The 27301-nt window shown below is 42.5% G+C and overlaps 1 protein-coding gene across 1 annotated transcript in view; it reads right to left on the reverse strand.

Moving 5' to 3' along the window:
* Positions 1-27301, reverse strand: part of LOC139753915 (uncharacterized) — a 330432-nt gene that overhangs the window by 146556 nt on the left and 156575 nt on the right. Inside the window, exons 7-8 of the mRNA XM_071670874.1 lie at positions 18679-18866; positions 7047-7155 (exon numbers count right to left, since the gene is read on the reverse strand). Of these exons, the coding sequence (XP_071526975.1) occupies positions 7047-7155; positions 18679-18866 (297 nt within the window). The remainder of the gene's footprint in view (positions 1-7046; positions 7156-18678; positions 18867-27301) is intronic.

A 27301-nucleotide genomic window follows, 5' to 3' on the forward strand; every position in this document is an offset into this window, starting at 1 on the left:
CTGGGGACTCACATACGAGGGGATTCGCATACTGGGGACTCACATACGAGGAGATTCACATACTGGGGACTCACAAACGAGGGATTCACATACTGGGGACTCACATACGAGAGAATTCAGAAACTATGGACTTACATACGAGTAGATTCACAAACTGGGGACTCACTTACGAAGGGATTCACATACTGGGGACTCACATGCAAAGGGATTCACATACTGGGGACTCACATACGAGGGAATTCACAAACTGTGGATTCACTTACGAGGAGACTCACATACTGGGGACTCACATATAAAGATTTTTACATCCTGAGGACTCACATATGCAGGGATTCACATACTGGGGACTCACATATGAAGATTTTTACATCCTGAGGACTCACATATGCAGGGATTCACATACTGGGGACTCACATATGAAGATTTTTACATCCTGAGGACTCACATATGCAGGGATTCACATACTGGGGACTCACATACGAGGGGATTCACGTACTGAGGACTCACGTATAGGACATTCACATACTGGGAATTCACATACTGGGGATTCACATATTAAGGGATTCACATACTGGGGACTAACATACGAGGGGATTCACATATTGGGGGCTCATATATGAGGGGATTCACATATAGGACACTTACATATGAAGGGATTCACATACTGGTGGTATACATGTTGAAGGACTTACTACCTGGGATCTGTGTGCAGGAACCGGCAAACTGTGGTTTCAAATGTGCAGGAACTCGCCTACTGAGGGATCACTAGCTTGGAGTTTGAGATAACGTGGTCTCACATGATAGGAGTCTCATATGAGAGACACATGGTGGGGGGTTTGCATACTGGGGTTTAGGAAATGTGGCTCAAACGTTTTGGATTAACGTGTATAGATATTTTCATAATGGGGTTTTTCCTCAGACAAGAATGGGGGAAACACACACACACACACACACACACACACACACACACACACACACACACACACACACACACACACACACACACACACACACACACACACACACACACACACACACACACACACACACTCGTACATATAATTGTGAAAGTACATTAAATTGAACAATTCTTGTGTTAACTTAGATTGTGAAATGAAGTTTAGTAACCGAGAACCAGGGCATTGTGGCATAACGTTTCATGAAATTTACGGTGGAGTAGGAAAATGTATACCTTTAGCCTAAGTTCAGAAGGAAGGTTGAGAAAGTTGAAAAAATGATTTCATGAAAGATGTTAAAAAGCATAGGAGATTAGAGAAATGTATTGGCGGAGATATTGGAAACACTCCAGCCAGCCAGCATTTGTATGGCACAAGAGAACAACGAGTGTAGTAGGATAACAAGAGAACAACGACTGTAGTATGATAACAAACAATAACGGGTGTAGTAGGATAACAAGAGAACAACGAGTGTAGTATGATAACAAACAATAACGAGTGTAGTAGGATAACAAACAATAACGAGTGTAGTAGGATAACAAACAATAACGAGTGTAGTATAATAACAAACAATAACGAGTGTAGTAGGATAACAAACAGTAACGAGTGTAGTATGATAACAAACAATAACGAGTGTAGTAGGATAACAAACAATAACGAGTGTAGTAGGATAACAAACAATAACGAGTGTAGTAGGATAACAAACAATAACGAGTGTAGTAGGATAACAAGATAACAACGAGTTTAGTATGATAACAAACAATAACGAGTGTAGTATGATAACAAACAGTAACGAGTGTAGTAGGATAACAAACAATAACGAGTGTAGTAGGATAACAAACAATAACGAGTGTAGTAGGATAACAAACAATAACGAGTGTAGTATGATAACAAGATAACAACGAGTGTAGTAGGATAACAAACAATAACGAGTGTAGTAGGATAACAAACAATAACGAGTGTAGTATGATAACAAACAGTAACGAGTGTAGTAGGATAACAAACAATAACGAGTGTAGTAGGATAACAAACAATAACGAGTGTAGTAGGATAACAAGATAACAACGAGTGTAGTATGATAACAAACAATAACGAGTGTAGTATGATAACAAACAATAACGAGTGTAGTAGGATAACAAGATAACAACGAGTGTAGTATGATAACAAACAATAACGAGTGTAGTATGATAACAAACAATAACGAGTGTAGTAGGATAACAAACAATAACGAGTGTAGTATGATAACAAGATAACAACGAGTGTAGTATGATAACAAACAATAACGAGTGTAGTATGATAACAAACAATAACGAGTGTAGTAGGATAACAAGATAACAACGAGTGTAGTATGGTAACAAACAATAACGAGTGTAGTATGATAACAAACAATAACGAGTGTAGTAGGATAACAAACAATAACGAATGAAGTATGATAACAAGATAACAACGAGTGTAGTATGATAACAAACAATAACGAGTGTAGTATGATAACAAGCAATAACGAGTGTAGTAGGATAACAAGATAACAACGAGTGTAGTATGATAACAAACAATAACGAGTGTAGTATGATAACAAGCAATAACGAGTGTAGTAGGATAACAAACAATAACGAGTGTAGTAGGATAACAAGATAACAACGAGTGTAGTATGATAACAAACAATAACGAGTGTAGTATGATAACAAACAATAACGAGTGTAGTAGGATAACAAACAATAACGAGTGTAGTAGGATAACAAACAATAACGAGTGTAGTATGATAACAAACAATAACGAGTGTAGTAGGATAACAAACAATAACGAGTGTAGTAGGATAACAAACAATAACGAGTGTAGTAGGATAACAAACAATAACGAGTGTAGTAGGATAACAAACAATAACGAGTGTAGTAGGATAACAAAATAACAACGAGTGTAGTAGGATAACAAACAATAACGAGTGTAGTATGATAACAAACAATAGCGAGTGTAGTATGATAACAAACAATAACGAGTGTAGTATGATAACAAACAATAACGAGTGTAGTAGGATAACAAACAATAACGAGTGTAGTATGATAACAAACAATAACGAGTGTAGTAGGATAACAAACAATAGCGAGTGTAATATGATAACAAACAATAACGAGTGTAGTATGATAACAAACAATAACGAGTGTAGTAGGATAACAAACAATAACGAATGTAGTATGATAACAAACAATAACGAGTGTAGTAGGATAACAAGATAACAACGAGTGTAGTAGGATAACAAACAATAACGAGTGTAGTAGGATAACAAACAATAACGAGTGTAGTAGGATAACAAACAATAACGAGTGTAGTAGGATAACAAACAATAACAAGTGTAGTAGGATAACAAACAATAACGATTGTAGTAGGATAACAAACAATAACGAGTGTAGTAGGATAACAAGATAACAACGAGTGTAGTATGATAACAAACAATAACGAGTGTAGTATGATAACAAACAATAACGAGTGTAGTAGATAACAAACAATAACGAGTGTAGTAGGATAACAAGATAACAACGAGTGTAGTAGGATAACAAGATAACAACGATTGTAGTAGGATAACAAACAATAACGAGTGTAGTAGGATAACAAACAATAACGAGTGTAGTAGGATAACAAACAATAACGAGTGTAGTAGGATAACAAACAATAACGAGTGTAGTATGATAACAAACAATAACGAGTGTAGTAGGATAACAAACAATAGCGAGTGTAGTATGATAACAAACAATAACGAGTGTAGTATGATAACAAACAATAACGAGTGTAGTAGGATAACAAACAATAACGAGTGTAGTAGGATAACAAACAATAACGAGTGTAGTATGATAACAAGATAACAACGAGTGTAGTAGGATAACAAACAATAACGAGTGTAGTATGATAACAAACAATAACGAGTGTAGTAGTAGTCCTCCTTTCTGGAGGACTCACCGTGCTGGGGGACTCACCGTGCTGGGAGACTCACCGTGCTGGGAGACTCACCGTGCTGGAGGACTCACCGAGCTGGGAGACTCACCGTGCTGGGGGACTCACCGTGCTGGGGAACTCACCGAGCTGGGAGACTCACCGTGCTGGGGGACTCACCGAGCTGGGGAACTCACCGTGCTGGGAGACTCACCGTGCTGGGAGACTCACCGTGCTGGGGAACTCACCGAGCTGGGAGACTCACCGTGCTGGGGGACTCACCGTGCTGGGGAACTCACCGAGCTAGGAGACTCACCGTGCTGAGAGATTCACCGTGCTGGGGGACTCACCGTGCTGGGGGACTAACCGAGCTGGGGGACTCACCGAACAGGAGGATTCACCGTACTGGGGGACTCACCGAACTGGAGGATTCACCGTACCGGGGGACTCACCGTGCTGGGAACTCAACGAGCTCTGAGACTCACCGAGCTGGGAGACTCACCGTGCTGAGAGATTCACCGTGCTGGGGGACTCACCGTGCTGGGGGACTAACCGAGCTGGGGGACTCACCGAACAGGAGGATTCACCGTACTGGGGGACTCACCGAACTGGAGGATTCACCGTACCGGGGGACTCACCGTGCTGGGAACTCAACGAGCTCTGAGACTCACCGAGCTGGGGGACTCACCGTGCTGGGGGACTCACCGTGCTGGGGGACTCACCGTGCTGGGGGACTAACCGAGCTGGGGGACTCACCGTGCTGGGAGACACACCGTGCTGGGAGACTCACTGTGCTGGGGACTCACCGTGCTGAGGGACCCACCGTGCTGGGAACTCACCGAGCTGGGGGACTTACCGTGCTGGGAAACTCAACGTGCTGGGGGACTCACCGAGCTGGGAGACTCACCGAGCTGGGAGACTCACCGTGCTGGGAGACTCACCGTGCTGGGAGACTCACCGAGCTGAGGGACTCACCGTGCTGGGGGACTCACCGTGCTGGGGGACTCACCGTGCTGGGAGACTCACCGAGCTGGGAGACTCACCGTGCTGGGAGACTCACCGAGCTGAGGGACTCACCGTGCTGGGAGACTCACCGTGCTGGGGGACTCACCGTGCTGGGACACTCACCGAGCTGAGGGACTCACCGTGCTGGGAGACTCACCGTGCTGGGGGACTCACCGTGCTGGGGGACTCACCGTGCTGGGAGACTCACCGTGCTGTGACACTCACCGAGCTGAGGGACTCACCGTGCTGGGGGACTCACCGTGCTGGGAGACTCACCGTGCTGGGAGACTCACCCGTGCAGGGGGACTCACCGTGCTGGGAACTCACCGAGCTTGAGGGACTCTCCGTGCTGGGGGACTCACCGAGCTGGGAGACTCACCGTGCTGGGGGACCTCACCGTGCTGGGAGACTCACCGTGCTGGGGTGACTCACCGTGCTGGGAGACTCACCGTGCTGGGGACTCACCGTGCTCGGAGACTCACCGTGCTGGGGACTCACCGAGCTGGGGACTCACCGTGCTGGGAGACTCACCGTGCTGGGGGACTCACCGTGCTGGGAGACTCACCGTGCCGGGGGACTCACCGTGCTGGGGGACTCACCGTGCTGGGAGACTCACCGTGCTGGGAGACTCACCGTGCTGGGAGACTCACCGTGCTGGGGGACTCACCGTGCTGGGGGACTCACCGTGCTGGGAGACTCACCGTGCTGGGAGACTCACCGTGCTGGGGGACTCACCGTGCTGGGGGACTCACCTTGCTGGGAGACTCACCGTGCTGGGAGACTCACCGTGCTGGGAGACTCACCGTGCTGGGGGACTCACCGTGCTGGGGGACTCACCGTGCTGGGGGACTCACCGTGCTGGGAGACTCACCGTGCTGGGGGACTCACCGTGCTGGGGGACTCACCGTGCTGGGAGACTCACCGTGATGGGGGACTCACCGTGCTGGGAGACTCACCGTGCTGGGGGACTCACCGTGCTGGAGGACTCACCGTGCTGGGAGACTCACCGTGCTGGGAGACTCACCGTGCTGGGAGACTCACCGTGCTGGGGGACTCACCGTGCTGGGGGACTCACCTTGCTGGGAGACTCACCGTGCTGGGAGACTCACCGTGCTGGGAGACTCACCGTGCTGGGGGACTCACAATGCTGGGAGACTCACCGTGCTGGGGGACTCACCGTGCTGGGGGACTCACCGTGCTGGAGGACTCACCGTGCTGGGAGACTCACCGTGCTGGGGGACTCACCGTGCTGGGGGACTCACCGTGCTGGGGGACTCACCGTGCTGGGAGACTCACCGTGCTGGGGGACTCACAGTGCTGGGGGACTCACCGTGCTGGGGGACTCACCGTGCTGGGGGACTCACCGTGCTGGGAGACTCACCGTGCTGGGGGACTCACCGTGCTGGGAGACTCACCGTGCTGGGGGACTCACCGTGCTGGGGGACTCACCGTGCTGGGAGACTCACCGTGCTGGGGGACTCACAATGCTGGGAGACTCACCGTGCTGGGAGACTCACCGTGCTGGGGGACTCACAATGCTGGGAGACTCACCGTGCTGGGGGACTCACCGTGCTGGGGGACTCACCGTGCTGGGGGACTCACCGTGCTGGGAGACTCACCGTGCTGGGGGACTCACCGTGCTGGGAGACTCACCGTGCTGTGAGACTCACCGTGCTGGGAGACTCACCGTGCTGGGAGACTCACCGTGCTGGGGGACTCACAATGCTGGGGGACTCACCGTGCTGGGAGACTCACAATGCTGGGAGACTCACCGTGCTGGGAGACTCACCGTGCTGGGGGACTCACAATGCTGGGAGACTCACCGTGCTGGGGGACTCACCGTGCTGGGGGACTCACCGTGCTGGGGGACTCACCGTGCTGGGAGACTCACCGTGCTGGGGGACTCACCGTGCTGGGAGACTCACCGTGCTGGGGGACTCACCGTGCTGGGGGACTCACCGTGCTGGGGGACTCACCGTGCTGGGGGACTCACCGTGCTGGGGGACTCACCGTGCTGGGAGACTCACCGTGCTGGGGGACTCACCGTGCTGGGGGACTCACCGTGCTGGGAGACTCACCGTGCTGGGGGACTCACCGTGCTGGGGGACTCACCGTGCTGGGAGACTCACCGTGCTGGGGGACTCACCGTGCTGGGGGACTCACCGTGCACCTTAACGAGGCCGCGGGTGACAGCCAGCTCATTCTTGGCAACACAATGGTAGTCACCAAAGTCGGAGTTCTCGATGTTCATGATGTTCAGCACCATCGTGGTCTGCGGGAGAACAACACTATAGTACTCTGAGGAGAACAGCACTATAGTGCTCTGAGGAGAATGGCACTATACTACTCTGAGGAGAACAGCACTATAGTACTCTGAGAAGAATACCACTATAGTACCTGAGAACAGCACTATAGTACTCTGAGAAGAACAGCACTCTAGTATTCTGAGGAGAACAGCACTATAGTACTCTGAGAAGAATACCACTATAGTACCTGAGAACAGCACTATAGTACTCTGAGGAGAACAGCACTATAGTATTCTGAGGAGAACAGCACTATAGTGCTCTGAGGAGAATGGCACTATACTACTCTGAGGAGAACAGCACTATAGTACTCTGAGAAGAATACCACTATAGTACCTGAGAACAGCACTATAGTACTCTGAGGAGAACAGCACTATAGTGCTCTGAGGAGAATGGCACTATACTACTCTGAGGAGAACAGCACTATAGTATTCTGAGAAGAATACCACTATAGTACCTGAGAACAGCACTATAGTATTCTGAGAAGAATACCACTATAGTACCTGAGAACAGCACTATAGTACTCTGGGGAGAACAGCACTATAGTCTTCTGAGGAGAATGGCACTATAGTACTCTGAGGTAAACAGCACTATAGTACTCTGAGGAGAATGGCACTATACTGCTCTGAGGAGAACAGCACTATAGTACTCTGAGAAGAATACCACTATAGTACCTGAGAACAGCACTATAGTACTCTGAGAAGAATACCACTATAGTACCTGAGAACAGCACTATAGTACTCTGAGAAGAATACCACTATAGTACCTGAGAACAGCACTATAGTACTCTGAGGAGAACAGCACTATAGTAGTCTGAGGAGAATGGCACTATAGTACTCTGAGGAGAATGGCACTATAGTACTCTGAGAACAGCACTAATGTGCTCTGAGGAGAATGGCACTATAGTACTTTGAGAGGAACAGCACTATAGTACCCTAAGAAGAATAGCACTATAGTACTCTATGAACAGCACTATTGTACTCTTAGGAGGACCGCACTATAGTACTCTGAGGAGAACAGCACTACAGTACTCTGAGGAGAACAGCACTATAGTCCTCTGAGGAGAATGGCACTATAGTACTCTGAGGAGAACAGCACTATAGTACTCTGAGGAGAATGGCACTATAGTACTCTGAGGAGAACAGCACTATAGTACTCTGAGGAGAACAGCACTATAGTACTCTGAGGAGAACAGCACTATAGTACTCTGAGGAGAAAAGCACTATAGTACTCTGAGGAGAATGGCACTATAGTACTCTGAGGAGAATGGCACTATAGTACTCTGAGGAGAACAGCACTATAGAACTCTGAAGAGAATAGCACTATAGTACTCTGAGGAGAACAGTGGTATAGGGCTAAGGGGAGGAATATGATATAGTGCTATGGGGAGGACAATGAAACGATGATATGGGGAGGACAATGAAACGATGATATGGGGAGGACAATGAAACGATGATATGGGGAGGACAATGAAACGATGATATGGGGAGGACAATGGTATAGTGCTCTTGGGAGGAGAGTACTATGGTTGGCTAGAGGAGATCATGCACTGGGAAGGACAGTGCCATAGTACACTGGGAGAATAGTGCTATGGTACACTGGGGAGAACAGTCCATATTAATGTGGGGAGAACAGAGCTATAGTGCTTGATATTCAACAGGATTATCAATACATAGAATGATTTACCAGTTCGAGCAGATGAAATTAGTACCATAGATACATTATAGCATAGACTTCATGAGAATGTCGCTGCAAATCCATGACTGGCATCATTTGCACCTGCTCAGCTATAAGATGAAATACGTCTTTCTAATGTTACCACAGAAATCCACGAGTATGTTACCTTCCTCATACTAATACAAACACCCTCGCAAGGACCCAGTGGTCTCTTACTGTTTGAGTTCATTTGTATTCTCTGGGCAGCATACAAATGGTCCATCTAGCTCTTTTTTCGATGAAAATGGATGAGTTAGTACTCAAAACAAACGTTAACCAGGAAAAGGATAGAATGTGACAGGAAATTCGATAGAATAGATCAATTATAATTCACAGATCAGGTGTAAATAGGAAACAAAGTTGGTAGGGAACCTGGCAGTATGGGGCAGCTAGCTATCTCTTCACCGGTAGAGGTAGGGAATAAAACATCTAGGTAGCAGGACATGACCCGATGAATCGAGGTTACGAACCAAATTTAGGTCAACGTGCTCTCCGTATTAGTTTTGGTCAGCCAAAGTTGGGGAAAGACATAAACAGAATGAAGAGTACAGAGGCGACCTACCAAGATGATTCCTAGCCTGAGTAACAGATCCAATGAGAGCCGATTAATAAAGTGAATTCATTTTGCCTAAAAGAAAAAAATCAAAGTGATCTAATACAAGAACTCTTAGTCACTAAAGGTTTCAATGATCTCGATCTAACACATTCCTTGAGGATGGGTTTCTCTGATTTCGTTCAGAGTTACGACTATCATTATACTCGTGGGCAAACGTTTTACCTCGAATGAGTCGAAGTACATTTTCTTCGACATGAATGTTCACATGATCAACCGAGTAAGGTAGTTCAGAGCAGTACCGAAGATACGTTTAACCATAAACCTAATAAATACTCGGCTTCAAATCCCTGACTGGCATTATTTGCTCCTCCGTAGCTATACGAAAAGTTTACAGGTCTTCCGCTCTGAAAAACCTATATGGTTTTCTACTCCTGCCAAATGAATCCACGAGTTTATGTTCTTTTCCATTATCACAAAAAGCCTCGTTAGGGCCAAATGGTCTGTTGCTGCTTGTATTCATTTGTACACACGCACAGAAGCAAAGTTTCAAATGCACTAAACAATAAGGATAACTTTCAGTAATATATCGGGATATTCTATGTTAACACAGTTTACGTCAAAACTTTACATATAGAGACAACTGACAACCGCACTGAAAGAAAATTATATGATTAGTATTTCTAAAGTTCGACTAGAAACTAGAAATTCAAATTTCCTTGACGAATGAGCAATGCCTGAGGCAAAGTATTTACGAGTGAATGGGGTGATAAAGTAGGTGGGGATGTATCGTTCTTTGTTGAAGCTCATCTTAACTCTGTGCTGAAAAATTTTCATAGCTCAAATCAATTCTTGTAGGGAATCATGAATAAGCTTCGTAAACAAATAAAACTAGGCCACCTACATACACATCAAAGCCAGACGAAATTCGGTTTGATCAGTATGTAGTAATTTGTAACGAAAACAGTACGATAGAGGGAGGTTTGAACATACAGGTATCTGAGTAAGGAGAATTATAGCTTCCCAGTATCCCTGGCCGTGAACTATACCTAAATTTTCTTGTCAGCCTTTTAATACAATTCGCTGAGAAACCTACTTTGGAGAAGAACGTTATTATGAGTTCCAGCCGTAACTGAGTCTCGTTGATAAGAATTCTACTAGAAGTTGAGTCACATGGTAATGGAAGAGTTGCACCTCGGTGATTAGGTATTGGCACACTAACCATACACAGAGTTGTACATATCTATTGCGTATATCAATCATGCTGATAATGGGCTACACTATAAGATGTCGAAATTCCCAGACGATTGTAAGTTGGAAAAGATATACGACAGAAACAACGTCTCCTTCTTCAGACTGATGGACTGGGCTAATATCAAAAGGGGAGAGTTTTACGTTATGATAGTATAAACAATAAGGTACATCACGAATTTTGTTGAGCTACTAAAGGGTAAATGAAGAGTAAGACTTGGGTGCGATATTCTTTGGTATCCTAAAGCCAAGTTAGCAGTGTAAAGATGCAGTAAAAAAGACAAAAAATTTAAGTCTAGGGAAATCATCCTCACTTGGTGCTTTATCGCCTTGAATACTGTGTTTAGTTTTGGTCATCAACTTGAATAAAAGGAAATGGAGAGAGCACAGAGGCGAACTACTAAGATGAATCCACAGAAAAACAGATTTATCTGCCTTAGAAAAGAGACGTTTATGAGATGATTTGATATAGGAATTGAAATAATCAAAGGCTTCAATAATTTTAATATTACAATTTACTTATGAATAGAATCGTCTGATTTCACTCGTAGTAATGGATATAAACTCGTGGACAAACATTTCACCTCGAATGACAAAATGTAATTTTTCTTCAGCAGGCTTCTTAATACATGAAATGACTTATTAATTACAATAACTGAAAGCAGTACCATAGACACGTTGAAGAACATGCTTGATAGATATTTCCCTTGAAATCGACGACTGATATTATTGCGCCTCCTTCGTTGCATGAAAAGTCTACAGTTTTTTTTTCTATGTAACATCTGTATGTCTTGCTATTCTTTCCACACTAATCCATGAGTTTTTAATCTCTTCTACTATTACAAATGGCCTCGTTAGGTCCCAGTATTTGTTTTCGGTTTGATTCTTTTTGATAGTGCTATAACACCCTAGGAAGAACAATGCTATGGCACTCTACGGGAACAGTGTTACGTCAATTCTGGGGGAGGAGTTCTGGGAGTGAACAGTACCGAAGTATTTCGCAGAACAGTTTCACAACACTCTGGGGAGAATATTGTAACAGAACGTTAGGGTAGAACAGTGTTACTGAATTCTGGGAAGAATATTGTTAGAGTAATTTAGGGGAGAACAGTGCTACTGAACTTTAGAGAAAACAGTTTTATGGTAATTTAGGAGGGAAGAGTGCCACTGCGTTCTGGGGAAGAAGCAACGCTCTGGGGAACAGTGCTCTAACGTTCTTAGGGAGAGAACAGCGTTATAACACATTGGGGAGAAATGTGGTATTTGTCCCACAAGGGAACAGTGCTACAGCATTCTGGGGTGAACAGCACTATAGTAATGAAAAGAACAATAGTGAGTTTGGGGATAAAAGTGCTGCAGTATCACTGGGAGAACAGTCTCCTCTCATTTGTGAAGGACACTTATAACACTGTTGGAAACCAGTGCCAGAGTACTGCTGGAGAACATGTTGTAACAATGATGAAGAACAGTGGTATAACAGTGATGTATTACAGTTATAACAGATCAGTGGTAACACTGGCCGTGGTGTCATGAATGATTCATTCGACGATTTCAGACCCCCTTCCCTCAGCTTAGTGTTCCCAAGGTACATTCCCCCTAGGATGATTTGACCCCTACAGTTCCCTGCTGTACACATGTGCATGTGACAAGTTACAGCCAAATCTAACCAAATCTAACACAACTTATCTAATCAGAACTAACCTAACCCAAATTAACCAAACCAAACATAACCTAACCTACCTTGAACTAGCCTAGATCTAACTAATCTAACTTAACTAAAGTAAACTTAACCTAATCAAATGTAACCTAATCTAACCTAACTTGAGCCTAACCAAACCTTACTTAATCAAACACAGCCAAATCAAACTGATAGACCAGAAAGGAACATGACAGATGAAATTCATCATAATTAAAGAAAAGAGATATTATTGCGGCGATTATCAGTAATGACCTTATCTTTAGATAAGGTATATCCGTGTCTAGCTGCATACAGTAAAGTTGATTAAAGCTAGGGTTCATAGAGGGAGAGAAAAGATAAAAAGCAAATATGCAGAGCTATGCCTACCCTTCAAAACGCCCTGGTTAGACCTCATTTGGTATGCGCTGTTCAATTCTGGTCACCAAACTTGACCAAAAATAAAGAAAAACTAGGACAAATCTAATGAAAGACAAGTGGGCTAATCCCCTCGTGCAAAAATAAGCCTTATGGGGAGAGACTGAAGGACAAAGAATTATCCTTTACAAAATGCACATATCAAGGAGATCCATCTAAAGTTTTCAGAATACTGAATAATGTCCGTAGCATAACGTATGAGAGTTCCTTTACTTTACACACTCAATGACTAGAATTAATGATAAGAAGATATAGCAAGATGATGTAACAACTGTGTGGGAAAAGCTACTGCACGTGCAGATGTGCATAGACTATAATTACAAACAAATCAACGCTAGAAAAACGCTTCACTCACGTCTATTATCTGTAAATCATCCATTAATCTTGCTTCTCTTCTTTTTTTTCAAAATAAAGCCACAGAACTAATGTTGTTAAACAGAAGGGAAACTTTTTCAAGTCCACACTTTCCTACCAAAATTCCACAACAGTAATTGCCTTCCACACTACATGCTATTCTTTTTTCATCTTTATCCCGCCGGCTGTTCATCCGTAGGAAGGCGGGTGAGGACGTACCTTCTGCTATATGATCCTATTTCTACTACATTTTAAGATCTTGTTAACAAATAACCTCGCTCTGGATCATCATGTGTCCTCTCATATTTGTATACTTGTGGGAATGGTCCGCAGGCAGCTGTCAATAAGAGAATGAGTCGGGAGGAATGGTCATGGAGGGAGATTTCCTGAATCAAGCAATCTATGGGTTCAAGACGTGAACTGTAAATATACCACCGATAATTGACTCTATACTGCAGACAAACCATAATTACCTGCATGCGGTAGACAGGTAACAAGCAGCAGGCTTGTGCACTGTAGACAAGCGCCGGGTATCTGGTTTGAAAGCTGTAGACAATCCAGGGATAACTGGCTTCTATACAACAGAAGCCATGGATACACTGTAGGCAAAGCACAGGCAACAACTTTGTGAACTTTCGGCAAACCATGGATAATGGGCTTGTATCTATACATCAAGAGGCGCTTTTGTATGTCTGCCCGTCCCCGGTCTGTAGACACTGCATGAGAGTTGCTAGACTCACGATGACTGACTCCTATACACAGTTGCCATTGATTTATCCAGTTCTTTGGTGAAACAGAGACTGATAGCAGCTGGGGTGAAATGTTTTCGGAGACATATTCTTTTCTCTGGCGAGAAGATTATGAAGGCTATATAATGAGATGAGAAAAATGCGGTGGAGTGAATGCTTATACCAATGAACAATGCCGACCGCCGTTCAAGGTGTGGTAGCCAGGGAGAGAGGGAGTGGTGCTGGTGGGGGAGTGTGGCAGCCCTCCGCGGGAGCGAGCAGACAAGGGCCCAAAGGGTTTGAGTCTGCTAGTACTGTGGACAAGCCACGGGTAGCTGACACTTATACTACAGAGAAACAGCGAACACCAGGCTTGTATACTGTTGAAAGCATCGAGAGGATGGCGTGCACTGTATACAGCAGACAGGTTACAGGTAGCTGGCTTCTATATTGCAAACAAGCCAAGGTAACTATCACATATACAGCAGATATTCCTCTGGTTATCTTTACAAAACAATATTGTTTTTGACGCCCTAGACAAGATGGAACGAGCGAGCACCTACTCATACAAAGAAATAATGACCATTGATGACCATTAACTTTCAGGACCACTAATAAAGTCAAGGTCCAGTGAGCTATTCAGAATTCCTTACCATGCTGATGAGAAGTGATTTCTAAACATGACCTTATTGATTTGAATCCCGGGAACAAGAATTCTATGGTGACCCAATTACTTGACCTCTCAAAGAGTCAGGTGAGGTCAAGCAATGAATCAAAAAGTGGGTCAGGCAAAGTCAAATTTCATGCTGCTATAATCCTATCAATGTCTAGTATCAAAATAAAGCGTAAAAGGACAATATTATCACCTATGTGCTGACTCCTTTTAGTCAAATCTCACCCAATTTCAAGGTCACTCATTCAGCATGAGATGCCTAGCTATGCCGGGTATCCAAATGAATACCTTCATGAGACAAAAGACTTGAACACAATTTTTTTGTTGCATTACAGAGAAGGATGAAAAGCCTTGAAAGAGAAATGTCTGAGGCGAAATCCAAAAGATTATACATAACATACTGGGTTTAGCAAAGCTTGGAAGAGTCATGAATGTGTATAGGTCATCTATCAAAGTCGTTTGCCTTTTGGTTTTCAGTCGGTGGTAGCGTCAAATCTCTCCAGACGCAGTTGTTTGACAAAATCGTTGTCCTTGAGGAATTAAGGATCACTGCTACTCACATACACGATCCAGACATCACCTGCTGAATTGTGTGACAGTTATCACTAGAACTCCTAAACTGATGACAACGACGTCAGTATTATCTCCTTTATGCATTAGACTTAAGTTTAAAGTAAATATGTCAAGTCCATAATTATTCTTATATCTGCTCTTCCATGATTTACACTCATCATTTCATGTCTTTATTTCATGATTTTTTGTTTCAGGATGACATATGTGAGGATCTTCTTCTGGTTGTAGGAATCATTAGGAAGCTTTGCCGAGACATTTACTTGCTGTCTTCTCCTTCCATGTGCATCATCAAAATTTGTGGTTCTTATTGCCTCTCCAATTTCTTTGTCAAAGTGTTCGTCCAACATGATGTCAAGCCAATCGCACCGTAGATGAAAGCCGAATACCATGACGGTGTAGTTGTCAAGAGTCAAAACATGTTGGCTTCGGCGTGACACTATCACTGAAAACACAACAGTCGGTAACTGTTGCATCCTAACTAGAAGTTGTGAACTGCATCATTTACTTTCTTTCTTCTACACTGTCTCTACTCTCGACAAGCCTCGTGGTTAGTAGCCTTCACTGCATGAAGTGGGATGACAGATTCATGTCCGAAGAAAAAAGAAATTTTCTCCCAGCGATGTTTGATCTTTGAAGTCATATTGTATTGGGTTGATGCTTTCAGCTGCGCATTATGTTGAAGGGAGCTCAGCTCGCATCTTTTTTTGAGTCTTGCGGTTAACAGGAAAGCAACGTGTAACAAAGTTTAAGCTTGCTGTCATGTAGTGTACTTCTGTGCCGCTATGGAGGACTCGTACCTGGATTACCACCGCCGATATATCGTGATACCGCTTAAGTCATTGCCTTTATAGGCGATATCCACTGTAAAGTGTTTCACTACATGTGTAACACATTCAGTTTACTAAATCATGTAATAAGACTATATCATTTCTCATATCAAGACATTCATTTTGATACCCAATTGGCTTGGATTCGATATGCTGAATATTTGATTTAATTACCCTTTATGACCGTGAAATTTGGTCAGTTTTGAGTAAACCAAGTCAAAATTATCACAAAAATGTGTATCTTTTAGCATTGTTTATTTTTATATCAAACATGATTAGAGTAACACCAAGATGCAATCTGCCTTGTGTTGACCCGCTGGTTGAACTACTAGTTGGCGTCCCCTGACCCTGAGAGGTGTTAGCTGCTTAAGTTACCTGAAGATTCTTGTTCCTCAACACCAGGTTGAAAGGAATACGTTGAAAATCGCTTTCCATAAACATGATGAGAAACTGGTGTCCTCACCCTCACTCCATAGTCTGAATAGGTCTGGGATGATTAGCTCCCATCATCCATTAAGTGTAAGGTTCTCTGTTTACAAAGAACAAGATTTAACATCGTGAAGAGAACAAAACTGTGAGGCTCAGGGAAAAACACACTAAAATATCACTTTGGGAAAAGAGAGCTACATTATTAACAGGGAACAATGTTATAACACTGGAGAGAACAGGAAGACAACATAGTCTGGATACAGTGGTAAAACAGTGCTAAGGACAATATAGCACCTATTGTCCAGTGGTGCGAGTAATTAAGAAAAGTATAATAGGCAGTAAGAACAATATCTGTAACAATGTGGGAGGAAGTAGGAAAAATGTAGGAGTAATAACAGGTGTGGGGGTATGAAGACACACAGGAGATGGGAGTAGGAACACTGGGAGTGTAGCAACACTGGATTTGTCATAACACAGGGCGTTGAAGCACTAGATTTGTCATAACACTGGGAGTGTAACAACACTGGATTTGTCATAACACTGGGAGTGTAACAACACTGGATTTGTCATAACACTGGGAGTGTATCATCATTGGATTTGTCATAACACTGGGAGTGTAACAACACTGGATTTGTCATAACACTGGGAGTGTAACAACACTGGATTTGTCATAACACTGGGAGTGTAACAACACTGGATTTGTCATAACACTGGGAGTGTAACAACACTGGATTTGTCATAACACTGGGAGTGTATCATCACTAGATTTGTCATAACACTGGGAGTGTATCATCATTGGATTTGTCATAACACTGGGAGTGTAACAACACTGGATTTGTCATAACACTGGGAGTGTAGCAACACTGGATTTGTCATAACACTGGGAGTGTAACAACACTGGATTTGTCATAACACTGGGAGTGTAACAACACTGGATTTGTCATAACACTGGGAGTGTATCATCATTGGATTTGTCATAACACTGGGAGTGTAACAACACTGGATTTGTCATAACACTGGGAGTGTAACAACACTGGATTTGTCATAACACTGGGAGTGTAACAACACTGGATTTGTCATAACACTGGGAGTGTATCATCATTGGATTTGTCATAACACTGGGAGTGTAACAACACTGGATTTGTCATAACACTGGGAGTGTATCATCATTGGATTTGTCATAACACTGGGAGTGTAACAACACTGGATTTGTCATAACACTGGGAGTGTATCATCATTGGATTTGTCATAACACTGGGAGTGTAACAACACTGGATTTGTCATAACACTGGGAGTGTAACAACACTGGATTTGTCATAACACTGGGAGTGTAACAACACTGGATTTGTCATAACACTGGGAGTGTATCATCATTGGATTTGTCATAACACTGGGAGTGTAACAACACTGGATTTGTCATAACACTGGGAGTGTAACAACACTGGATTTGTCATAACACTGGGAGTGTAACAACACTGGATTTGTCATAACACTGGGAGTGTAACAACACTGGATTTGTCATAACACTGGGAGTGTAACAACACTGGATTTGTCATAACACTGGGAGTGTAACAACACTGGATTTGTCATAACACTGGGAGTGTATCATCATTGGATTTGTCATAACACTGGGAGTGTAACAACACTGGATTTGTCATAACACTGGGAGTGTATCATCATTGGATTTGTCATAACACTGGGAGTGTAACAACACTGGATTTGTCATAACACTGGGAGTGTAACAACATTGGATTTGTCATAACACTGGGAGTGTAACAACACTGGATTTGTCATAACACTGGGAGTGTAACAACACTGGATTTGTCATAACACTGGGAGTGTAACAACACTGGATTTGTCATAACACTGGGAGTGTAACAACACTGGATTTGTCATAACACTGGGAGTGTAACATCACTGGATTTGTCATAACACTGGGAGTGTAACAACACTGGATTTGTCATAACACTGGGAGTGTAACAACACTGGATTTGTCATAACACTGGGAGTGTAACATCACTGGATTTGTCATAACACTGGGAGTGTAACAACACTGGATTTGTCATAACACTGGGAGTGTAACAACACTGGATTTGTCATAACACTGGGAGTGTAACATCACTGGATTTGTCATAACACTGGGAGTGTAACAACAACATTGTGATGGTAGTAAGATCAGAGGGAGTTAGGGTGGTTGAAGGAGTCGGGTGGAGGCAGCAAGAACAGATAAGCCGGGTAAGAAGAAAAGAAAATATCAAGGCAAAATTCGACTCACCTTCCAAATGAAGTTGGTATTCTGATGGTAATGGATGGAATGCTTGGTGGAGTTGTCTAGGACTTGGCCATGCTGGTCCTCCCAGTAGGTCACGGCCACGGGGAAGGCCTCCACCTGGCACTCTAGCTTGGCGCTCGACCCATTGTAAGCGCTAACCTTCCACTGGTTTACTCGCAGGTATGGCTCGACTGACGAAGAACAAGGCTGGGTTAAAAAATAGTGAATGGAGAGCACCACGACGAGATACTGGCATTTGAGAGGACAAGATCGTAGCAGGAGAGTGATGGAGAGGGGAAAAGGGGAAAGGAATTGACATGGGTTAGGGGTGGACGGAGTAGCGACCTACAACTACCTCTGGCGAGATTTTGAACGACGCTCACACCGCACATTTTATTAGGCTTATGATTCTCTCTGCTGCCACAATCATGTTCATCAATCCTGGGTTCATATAGAAGTGTTGTCAACCATTGATATAGTTTTCTTTTATGTATTTGTGTACTTGTCCTATGTATGTCTCTATTCTTTTTCTTGTTACTGCAATGAATAATCTTTCCGTCTTACACTAGAATTTTCAGTTTGATATCTTATATATGTATTCATAGTGTTATTTCAAACTTAATAATAAAACTTCTGTATCACTGAACGACTCTTATACTCAGTATATTGTTCTGTATCCCATCAATCTGTCGTCCTAACGTAGATTTTCATGCATCTTTTTCTTATTCTATTTAGATTGTAAAGCTGGAGGTCTTTCAGCCTCCCGTAATAGTTCATACGATCAATTCCATCAATTTTGTTCAGAAATTTGTTCTGACTACTCCTTTGTTTGTATACGTACGAAATTCTTTTGTGAGTTTTGAGTCTCCTGTAGTGAAAGTCCTTTTTATCACGTCACTCATTTCTTACTCGATGGTGTTACCTTCTTACTATGCTCCTCTGACTTAATAATCATTTATATTGACTCCTAGACCTTTGACGTGTTTCAGCAATCCCATAATTTTTCCGTTGTGACCATTGCATAATGTCGCCAATATACTGTTCATCGTTCCATGGCTTACTTGCGTGTTGCTCACCAGCAAACAATCTGACTATAAAGTCACTTACTTTTTTGTCAATGTCTGATATCAATAGCGTGAAAGAACCTGAAGCAAATATAATTCCTTTTGGCGTCATCTTTAGAACATCATCACACATCCTTCAATTTGCAACTGCTACTACTACTAATATTCTCTCTCTCTCTCTCTCTCTCTCTCTCTCTCTCTCTCTCTCTCTCTCTCTCTCTCTCTCTCTCTCTCTCTCTCTCTCTCTCTCTGTAAAATGTTCTGTGGTTTACTTTGTCAAATGCGTTAGATAAATCGAGGAAAAACATTATCTTTTCTCTTTCTTAGCACTGAAATTTCATAAGTTGTTGTAATGAGTTTCATACGTTTGCACAACTTTCCCTTGCACAGATCCATGTAGGCTTTCGTTCATATTACTGATCCTTAATAAGATATACTAGTGTATGTGCTTCCGATACTCCTCTGAAGTATTCAGTTATAGATATCAAGCAAAGTAACTTATATCACTTTGGAATTAGTTTGGATCCTCCTTTCTGGACTGGTGTTCAGCATGCAAGTATACGAAGGTTTGATATTTTCTCGTTGCACGGACTTTACACACCTCTTAGGTAACTTCATTGGTTCTGATATTACGTTTTCTTCTTTAGGAAAATGGCTGGAGACCCATTTAGTCCTGAAGATGAGTTCTCTTAAAGCTGGTCAGTTGTCCTGTATATATGAATGTCTGATATTTAGATACAGATGACTACATGAAGGGCAAACATTTCAGCATCATATTTCTTTCCGCGTATTGCAGCGAGTTCGTTGTTTTTCCTTTTTTGTAACGTGGGACTCTAGCGACACGTTAGGGACAATTTCAACCTCCAGATCCATCGCACTAGGAAAATCCTGAAACATATTTCCTAATTCATTTTCTTTAATTTATATCTGAATATACTTTCTTGTAGATCCTCGTACTTTCCCGAAAATAAAGGCATTAAGGCTCCAGTTACTTGTCTTTTTGCTTTGTCCACATATGAGAATATATCTTTGGGATCCTTTCCACGTTCTCTCTTTTTTATAGTTCAATCGTCGTTCACTTTCACCTCTCTTCTTCATATGAGAGTTCATTACTTTCTCATCAACTTTGTTCATATATATATATATATATATATATATATATATATATATATATATATATATATATATATATATATATATATATATATATATATATGTATGCGAACAAATTCCATATGAACACACACCTTCACAGAACACACAAACCTTCCTGTGCAACAGGCGGGAGCGCTACCGCTAGACTATGACGCCCATTAAGTGAAATGACTATTCGAATACCATGTAATCAAATACCCTTCGTCTCACGGTTGGTGAGCAACGGAATCTACATCGGCCATTTCCCATCAGGCTCACACAGCCAACAGATATATATATATATATATATATATATATATATATATATATACATATATATACGAATAGAGTGCATATGAACGCCCACCCTCATAGAACATACAAACCTCCAACAGCCAGGATCGAACCCGGGACCCCTGTGCAGGAGGCAGGCATGTAACCGCTAGGCTATGGGACTGTATAATAGGAAACACCTATTCGAAATACTAAGTACTCGAATACCCTTCGTCTCACAATGGTGAGCAACGGGGTCTATACCGGTTGTTTCCGAACAGACGTACATAGCCAGCTGATAGCGTTTTACCGAACCTAACTGTACAACGCGGAGGTATATGAATAAGAATAAAGTGCATATGAACGCGCACCCTCATAGAACATACAAACCTCCAACAGCCAGGATCGAACCCGGGACCCCTGTGCAAGAGGCAGGCATGCTAACCGTTAGGCTATGGGACTGCATAATAGAAAACAACTATTCGAAATACTAAGTACTCGAATACCCTTCGTCTCACAATGGTGAGCAACGGGGTCTATACCGGTTGTTTCCGAACAGACGCACATAGACAGCTGATAGCGTTTTACTGAACCTAACTGTACAACGCGGAGGTATATGAATACGAATAAAGTGCATATGAACGCGCGCCCTCATAGAACATACAAACCTCCAACAGCCAGGATCGAACCCGGGACACCTGTGCAAGAGGCAGGCATGCTAACCGCTAGGCTATGGGGGTGCGCGTTCATATGCACTTTATTCGTATTCATATACCTCCGCGTTGTACAGTTAGGTTCGGTAAAACGCTATCAGCTGTCTATGTGCGTCTGTTCGGAAACAACCGGTATAGACCCCGTTGCTCACCATTGTGAGACGAAGGGTATTCGAGTACTTAGTATTTCGAATAGTTGTTTCCTATTATACAGTCCCATAGCCTAGCGGTTAGCATGCCTGCCTCTTGCACAGGGGTCCCGGGTTCGATCCTGGCTGTTGGAGGTTTGTATGATATATATATATACATATATATATATATATATATATATATATAAATACATATATATATATATATATATATATATATATATTTTTTTTTTTTTTAAAAGCGAGATATACATAAGTATACGTATGTAAGTAGGAAAGATGGCCAGAGAGTATTATTGGAGTACGTGTTAACTTAGAGGCGCGCGAAAGAGAAACCTTTGGATGTTAATGTGCTGAGAGGTGCAACTGGAGTGATGTCTGATCATTATCTTGTGGAGGCGAAGGTGAAGATCTGTAGGGGTTTTCAGAAAAGAAGAGAGAATGTTGGGGTGAAGAGAGTGGTGAGAGTTAGTGAGCTTGGGAAGGAGACTTGTGTAAGGAAGTACCAGGAGAGACTGAGTTCAGAATAGAAAAAGGTGAGAACAAAGGAGGTAAGGGGAGTGGGGGAGGAATGGGATGTATTTAGGGAAGCAGTGAAAGCTTGCGCAAAAGATGCTTGTGGCATGAGAAGCGTGGGAGGTGGGTTGATTAGAAAGGGTAGTAAGTAGTGGGAGTGGTGGGATGAAGAAGTTTGATTATTAGTGAAAGAGAAGAGAGAGGCATTTGGACGATTTTTGCAGAGAAAAAATGCAAATGAGTGGGAAAGGTATAAAAGAAAGAGGCAGGAGGTCAAGAGAAAGGTGCAAGAGATGAAAAAGAGGGCAAATAAGAGTTGGGGTGAGAGAGTAGCATTAAATTTTAGGGAGAATAAAAAGATTTTTTGAAAGGAGGTTAATAAAGTGCGTAAGACAAGGGAGCAAATAGGAATTTCAGTGAAGGGGCTAATGGGAAGGTGATAACAAGTAGTGATGATGTGAGAGGGAGATGGAGCGAGTATTTTGAAGGTTTGTTCAATGTGTTTGATGATACAGTGGCAGATATAGGGTGCTTTGGTCGAGGTGGTGTGCAAAATGAGAGGGTTAGGGAAAATGATTTGGTAAACAGAGAAGAGGTAACAAAATCTTTGTGGAAGATGAAAGCCGGCAAGACAGCAGGTTTGGATGGTATTGCAGTGGAAATTTATTAAAAAAGGGGGTAACTGTATTGTTGACTGGTTGGTAAGGTTATTTAATGTATGTATTATTCATGGTGAGGTGCCTGAGGATTGGCGGAATGCTTGCAGTGCCATTGTACAAAGGCAAAGGGGATAAGAGTGAGTGCTCGAATTACAGAGGTATAAGTTTGTTGAGTATTCTTGGTAAATTATATGGGAGGGTATTGATTGAGAGGGTGAAGGCATGTACAGAGCATCAGATTGGGGAAGAGCAGTGTGGTTTCAGAAGTGGTAGAGGATGTGTGGATCGTGTTTGCTTTGAGGAATGTATGTGAAAGATACTTAGAAAAGCAAATGGATTTGTATGTAGCATTTATGGATCTGGAGAAGGCATATGATAGAGTTGATAGAGATGCTCTGTGGAAGGTACTAAGAATATATGGTGTGGGAGGCAAGTTGTTAGAAGCATTGAAAAGTTTTATCGAGGATGTAAGGCATGTGTACGTGTAGGAAGAGAGGAAAGTGATTGGTTCTCAGTGAATGTAGGTTTGCGGCAGGGGTGTGTGATGTCTCCATGGTTGTTTAATTTGTTTATGGATGGGATTGCTAGGGAGGTGAATGAAAGAGTTTTGGAAAGAGGGGCAAGTATGCAGTCTGTTGTGGATGAGAGAGCTTGGGAAGGGAGTCAGTTGTTGTTCGCTGATGATACAGCTGAGTTTGGTAAAGTGTGCAAAAAGAAGAAAGTTAAGAGTAAATGTGAATAAGAGCAAGGTTGATTGGTACAGTACGGTTGACGGTCAAGTCAACTGGGAGGTAAGTTTGAATGGAGAAAAACTGGAGGAAGTAAAATGTTTTAGATATCTGAGAGGGGATGTGGCAGCAGATGGAACTATGGAAGTGAATCATAGGGTGGGGGAAGGATCGAATATTCTGGGAGCCTTGAAGAATGTTTGGAAGTCGAGAATATTATCTCTGAAAGAAAAAATTGGTATGTTTGAAGGAATAGTGGTTCCAACAATGATGTATGGTTGCGAGACGTGGGCTATGGATAGAGTTGTGTGCAGGAGGGTGGATGTGCTGGAAATGAGATGTTTGAGGACAATATGGGGTGTGAGGTGGTTTGATCGAGTAAGTAATGTAAGAGTAAGAGAGATGTGTGGAAATAAATAGATTGTGGTTGAGAGAGTAGAAGAGGGTGTTTTGAAATGGTTTGGGCACATGGAGAGAATGAGTGAGGAAACATTGAATAAGAAGATATATGTGTCAGAGGTGGAGGGAACGAGGACAAGTGGGAGACCAAATTGGAGGTGGAAAGATGGAGTGAAAAAGATTTTGAGTGATCGGGACCTAAATATGCAGGAGGGTGAAAGGCGTGCAAGGAATAGAGTGAACTGCAACGATATGGTGTACTGGGGTCGACGTGCTGTCAATGGATTGAGCCAGGGCATGTGAAGCGTCTGGGGTAAACCATGGAAAGTTGTGTGGGGCCTGGATGTGGAAAGGGAGCTGTGTTTTCGGTGCATTATTACAAGACAGGTATAGACTGAGTGTGAACGATTGAGCCTTTGTTGTCTTTTCCTAGCGCTACCTCGCGGACATGAGGGGGAGGGGGTTGTTATTCCATGTGTGGCGGGGTGGCGATGGGAATAAATAAAGGCAGACAGTATGAGTTGTGTACATGTGTATATATGTATATGTCTGTGTGTGTATATATATGTGTACATAGAGATATATATGTATGTATATTTGCGTGTGTGGACGTGTATGTATATACATGTGTATGTGGGTGGGTTGGGCCATTCTTTCGTCTGTTTCCTTGCGCTGCCTCGCTAAAGCAGGAGACAGCGACAAAGCAAAATAATAAAAAATAATAAAAAATATAATATATATATGTATATATATATATATATATATATATATATATATATATATATATATATATATATATATATATATATATATATATATATATATATATATATATATATATATATATATATATATTTATATATATATATATATATATATATATATATATATATATATATATATATATATATATATATATATATATATATATATATATATATAGATAGATAGTTAGATAGATATAGATAGATATATGTATATGTATGTTTGAGGAAAGGAACCTGGATGTTTTGATTCTGAGTAAAAAGAAGCTCAGGGGTAAAAGGGAAGAGTGGTTTGGGAATATTTTGGGAGTAAAATCAAGGGTTGGTGAGAGGACAAGAGCAAAGGAAGGATTAGCACTACTCCTGAAACAGGAGTGGTGGGAGTATTTGAGAGAGTGTAAGAAAGTAAACTCTAGATTGATATGGGTAAAACTGAAAGTGGATGGAGAGTGATGGGTGATTATTGGTGCCTATGCACCTGGCCATGAGAAAAAAGATCATTTTAGGCAAGTGCTTTTGAAACAGTTGAGTGAGTGTGTAATTTTGATGCGCGAGCTATGGTTACATTTATGGGTGATTTCAATGCAAAGATGAGTAATGTGGCAGTTGAGGGAATAATTGGTGTACATAGGGTGTTCAGTGCTATAAATGGAAATGGTGAAGAGCTTGTAGATTTGTGTGCTGAAAAAGGACTGGTGATTGGGAATACCTAGTCTAAAAAGAGAGATATACATAAGTATCCGTATGTAAGTAGGTGAGATGGCCAGAGATCGTTGTCTAATAACGTGAAAATTGATAGGCGCGTGAAAAAGAGCCTTTTAGATGTTAATGTACTGGGAGTTGCAGCTGGAGGGATGTATGATCATTATCTTGTGGAGGCGAAGGTGAAGATTTGTAGTGGATTTCAGAAAAAAAAAAAAAAAAGAATGTTGGGGTGAAGAGATTGGTGAGAGTAAGTGAGCTTGGGAAGGAGACTTGTGTGAGGAACTACCAAGAGAGACTGAGTGCAGAAGGGAAAAAGATGAGAACAAAGGACTTAAGGGGAAGTGGGGGAGGAATGGTATGTATTTAGGGAAGCAGTGATGCCTTACACAAAAGATGGTTGTGACATGAGAACTGTGGGAGGTAGGTAGATTAGAAAGGTTAGTGAGTGGTCGGATGGAGAAGTAAGATTTTAGTTAAAGAGAAGAGAGGAATTTGGACGATTTTTCAGAAAAGTAATGCAAATGACTAGGAGATGTATAACAGAAAGAGGCAGGAGGTCAAGAGAAAGGTGCAAGAGGTGAAAAAGAGGGAATGAGAGTTGGGGAGAGAGAGTATCATAAGATTTTATTGAGAATAAAAAGATGTTTTGGAAGGTGGTAAATGGAACAACGGTGAAGGGGGCTAAGGGGAAGTTAATAACAAGTAGCGGTTATGTGAGAAGGATATGGAGTGAGTGTTTTGAAGGTTTCTTGAATGTTTTAGATGATAGCGTGGCAGATATTGGGTGCTTTGGTCGAGATGGTGTGCGAAATGAGAGGGTCAGGGAGAATGATTTGGTAAACAGAGAAGAGATAGTGAAAGCTTTGCGGAAGATGAAAGCCGGCAAGGCATCGGAATTGGATGGTGTTGCAGTGGAATTCATCAAAAAAGAATGACTGTATTGTTGACTGGTTGGTAAGGATATGTAATGCATGTATAGCTCATGGTGTAGTGCCTGAATATTGGCGAAATGCATCCATAGTGCCTTTGTACAAAGGCAAAGGGGATAAAGAAGTTTGCTGAAATTACATAGGTATAAGAGTACAGAATGGAAAAAGGTGAGAACAATGGAAGTAAGGGGAGTGGGGGAGGAATGGGATGTATTTAGGGAATCAGTGATGGATTGCGCAAAAGATGCTTGTGGCATGAGAAGAGTGGGAGGTGGGTTGATTAGAAAGGGTAGTGAGTGGTGGGATGAAGAAGTAAGAGTATTAGTGAAAGAGAAGAGAGAGGCATTTAGACGATTTTTGCAGGGAAAAAATGCAATTGAGTGGGAGATGTATAAAAGAAAGAGACAGAAGGTCAAGAGAAAGGTGCAAGAGGTGAAAAAAAGGGCAAATGAGAGTTGGGGTGAGAGAGTATCATTAAATTTTAGGGAGAATAAAAAGATGTTCTGGAAGGAGGTAAATAAAGTGCGTAAGACAAGGGAGCAAATGGGAACTTCAGTGAAGGGCGCAAATGGGGAGGTGATAACAAGTAGTGG

The sequence above is a fragment of the Panulirus ornatus genome, chromosome 16, assembly GCF_036320965.1.
Source record: "Panulirus ornatus isolate Po-2019 chromosome 16, ASM3632096v1, whole genome shotgun sequence".
NCBI lineage: Eukaryota > Metazoa > Arthropoda > Malacostraca > Decapoda > Palinuridae > Panulirus > Panulirus ornatus.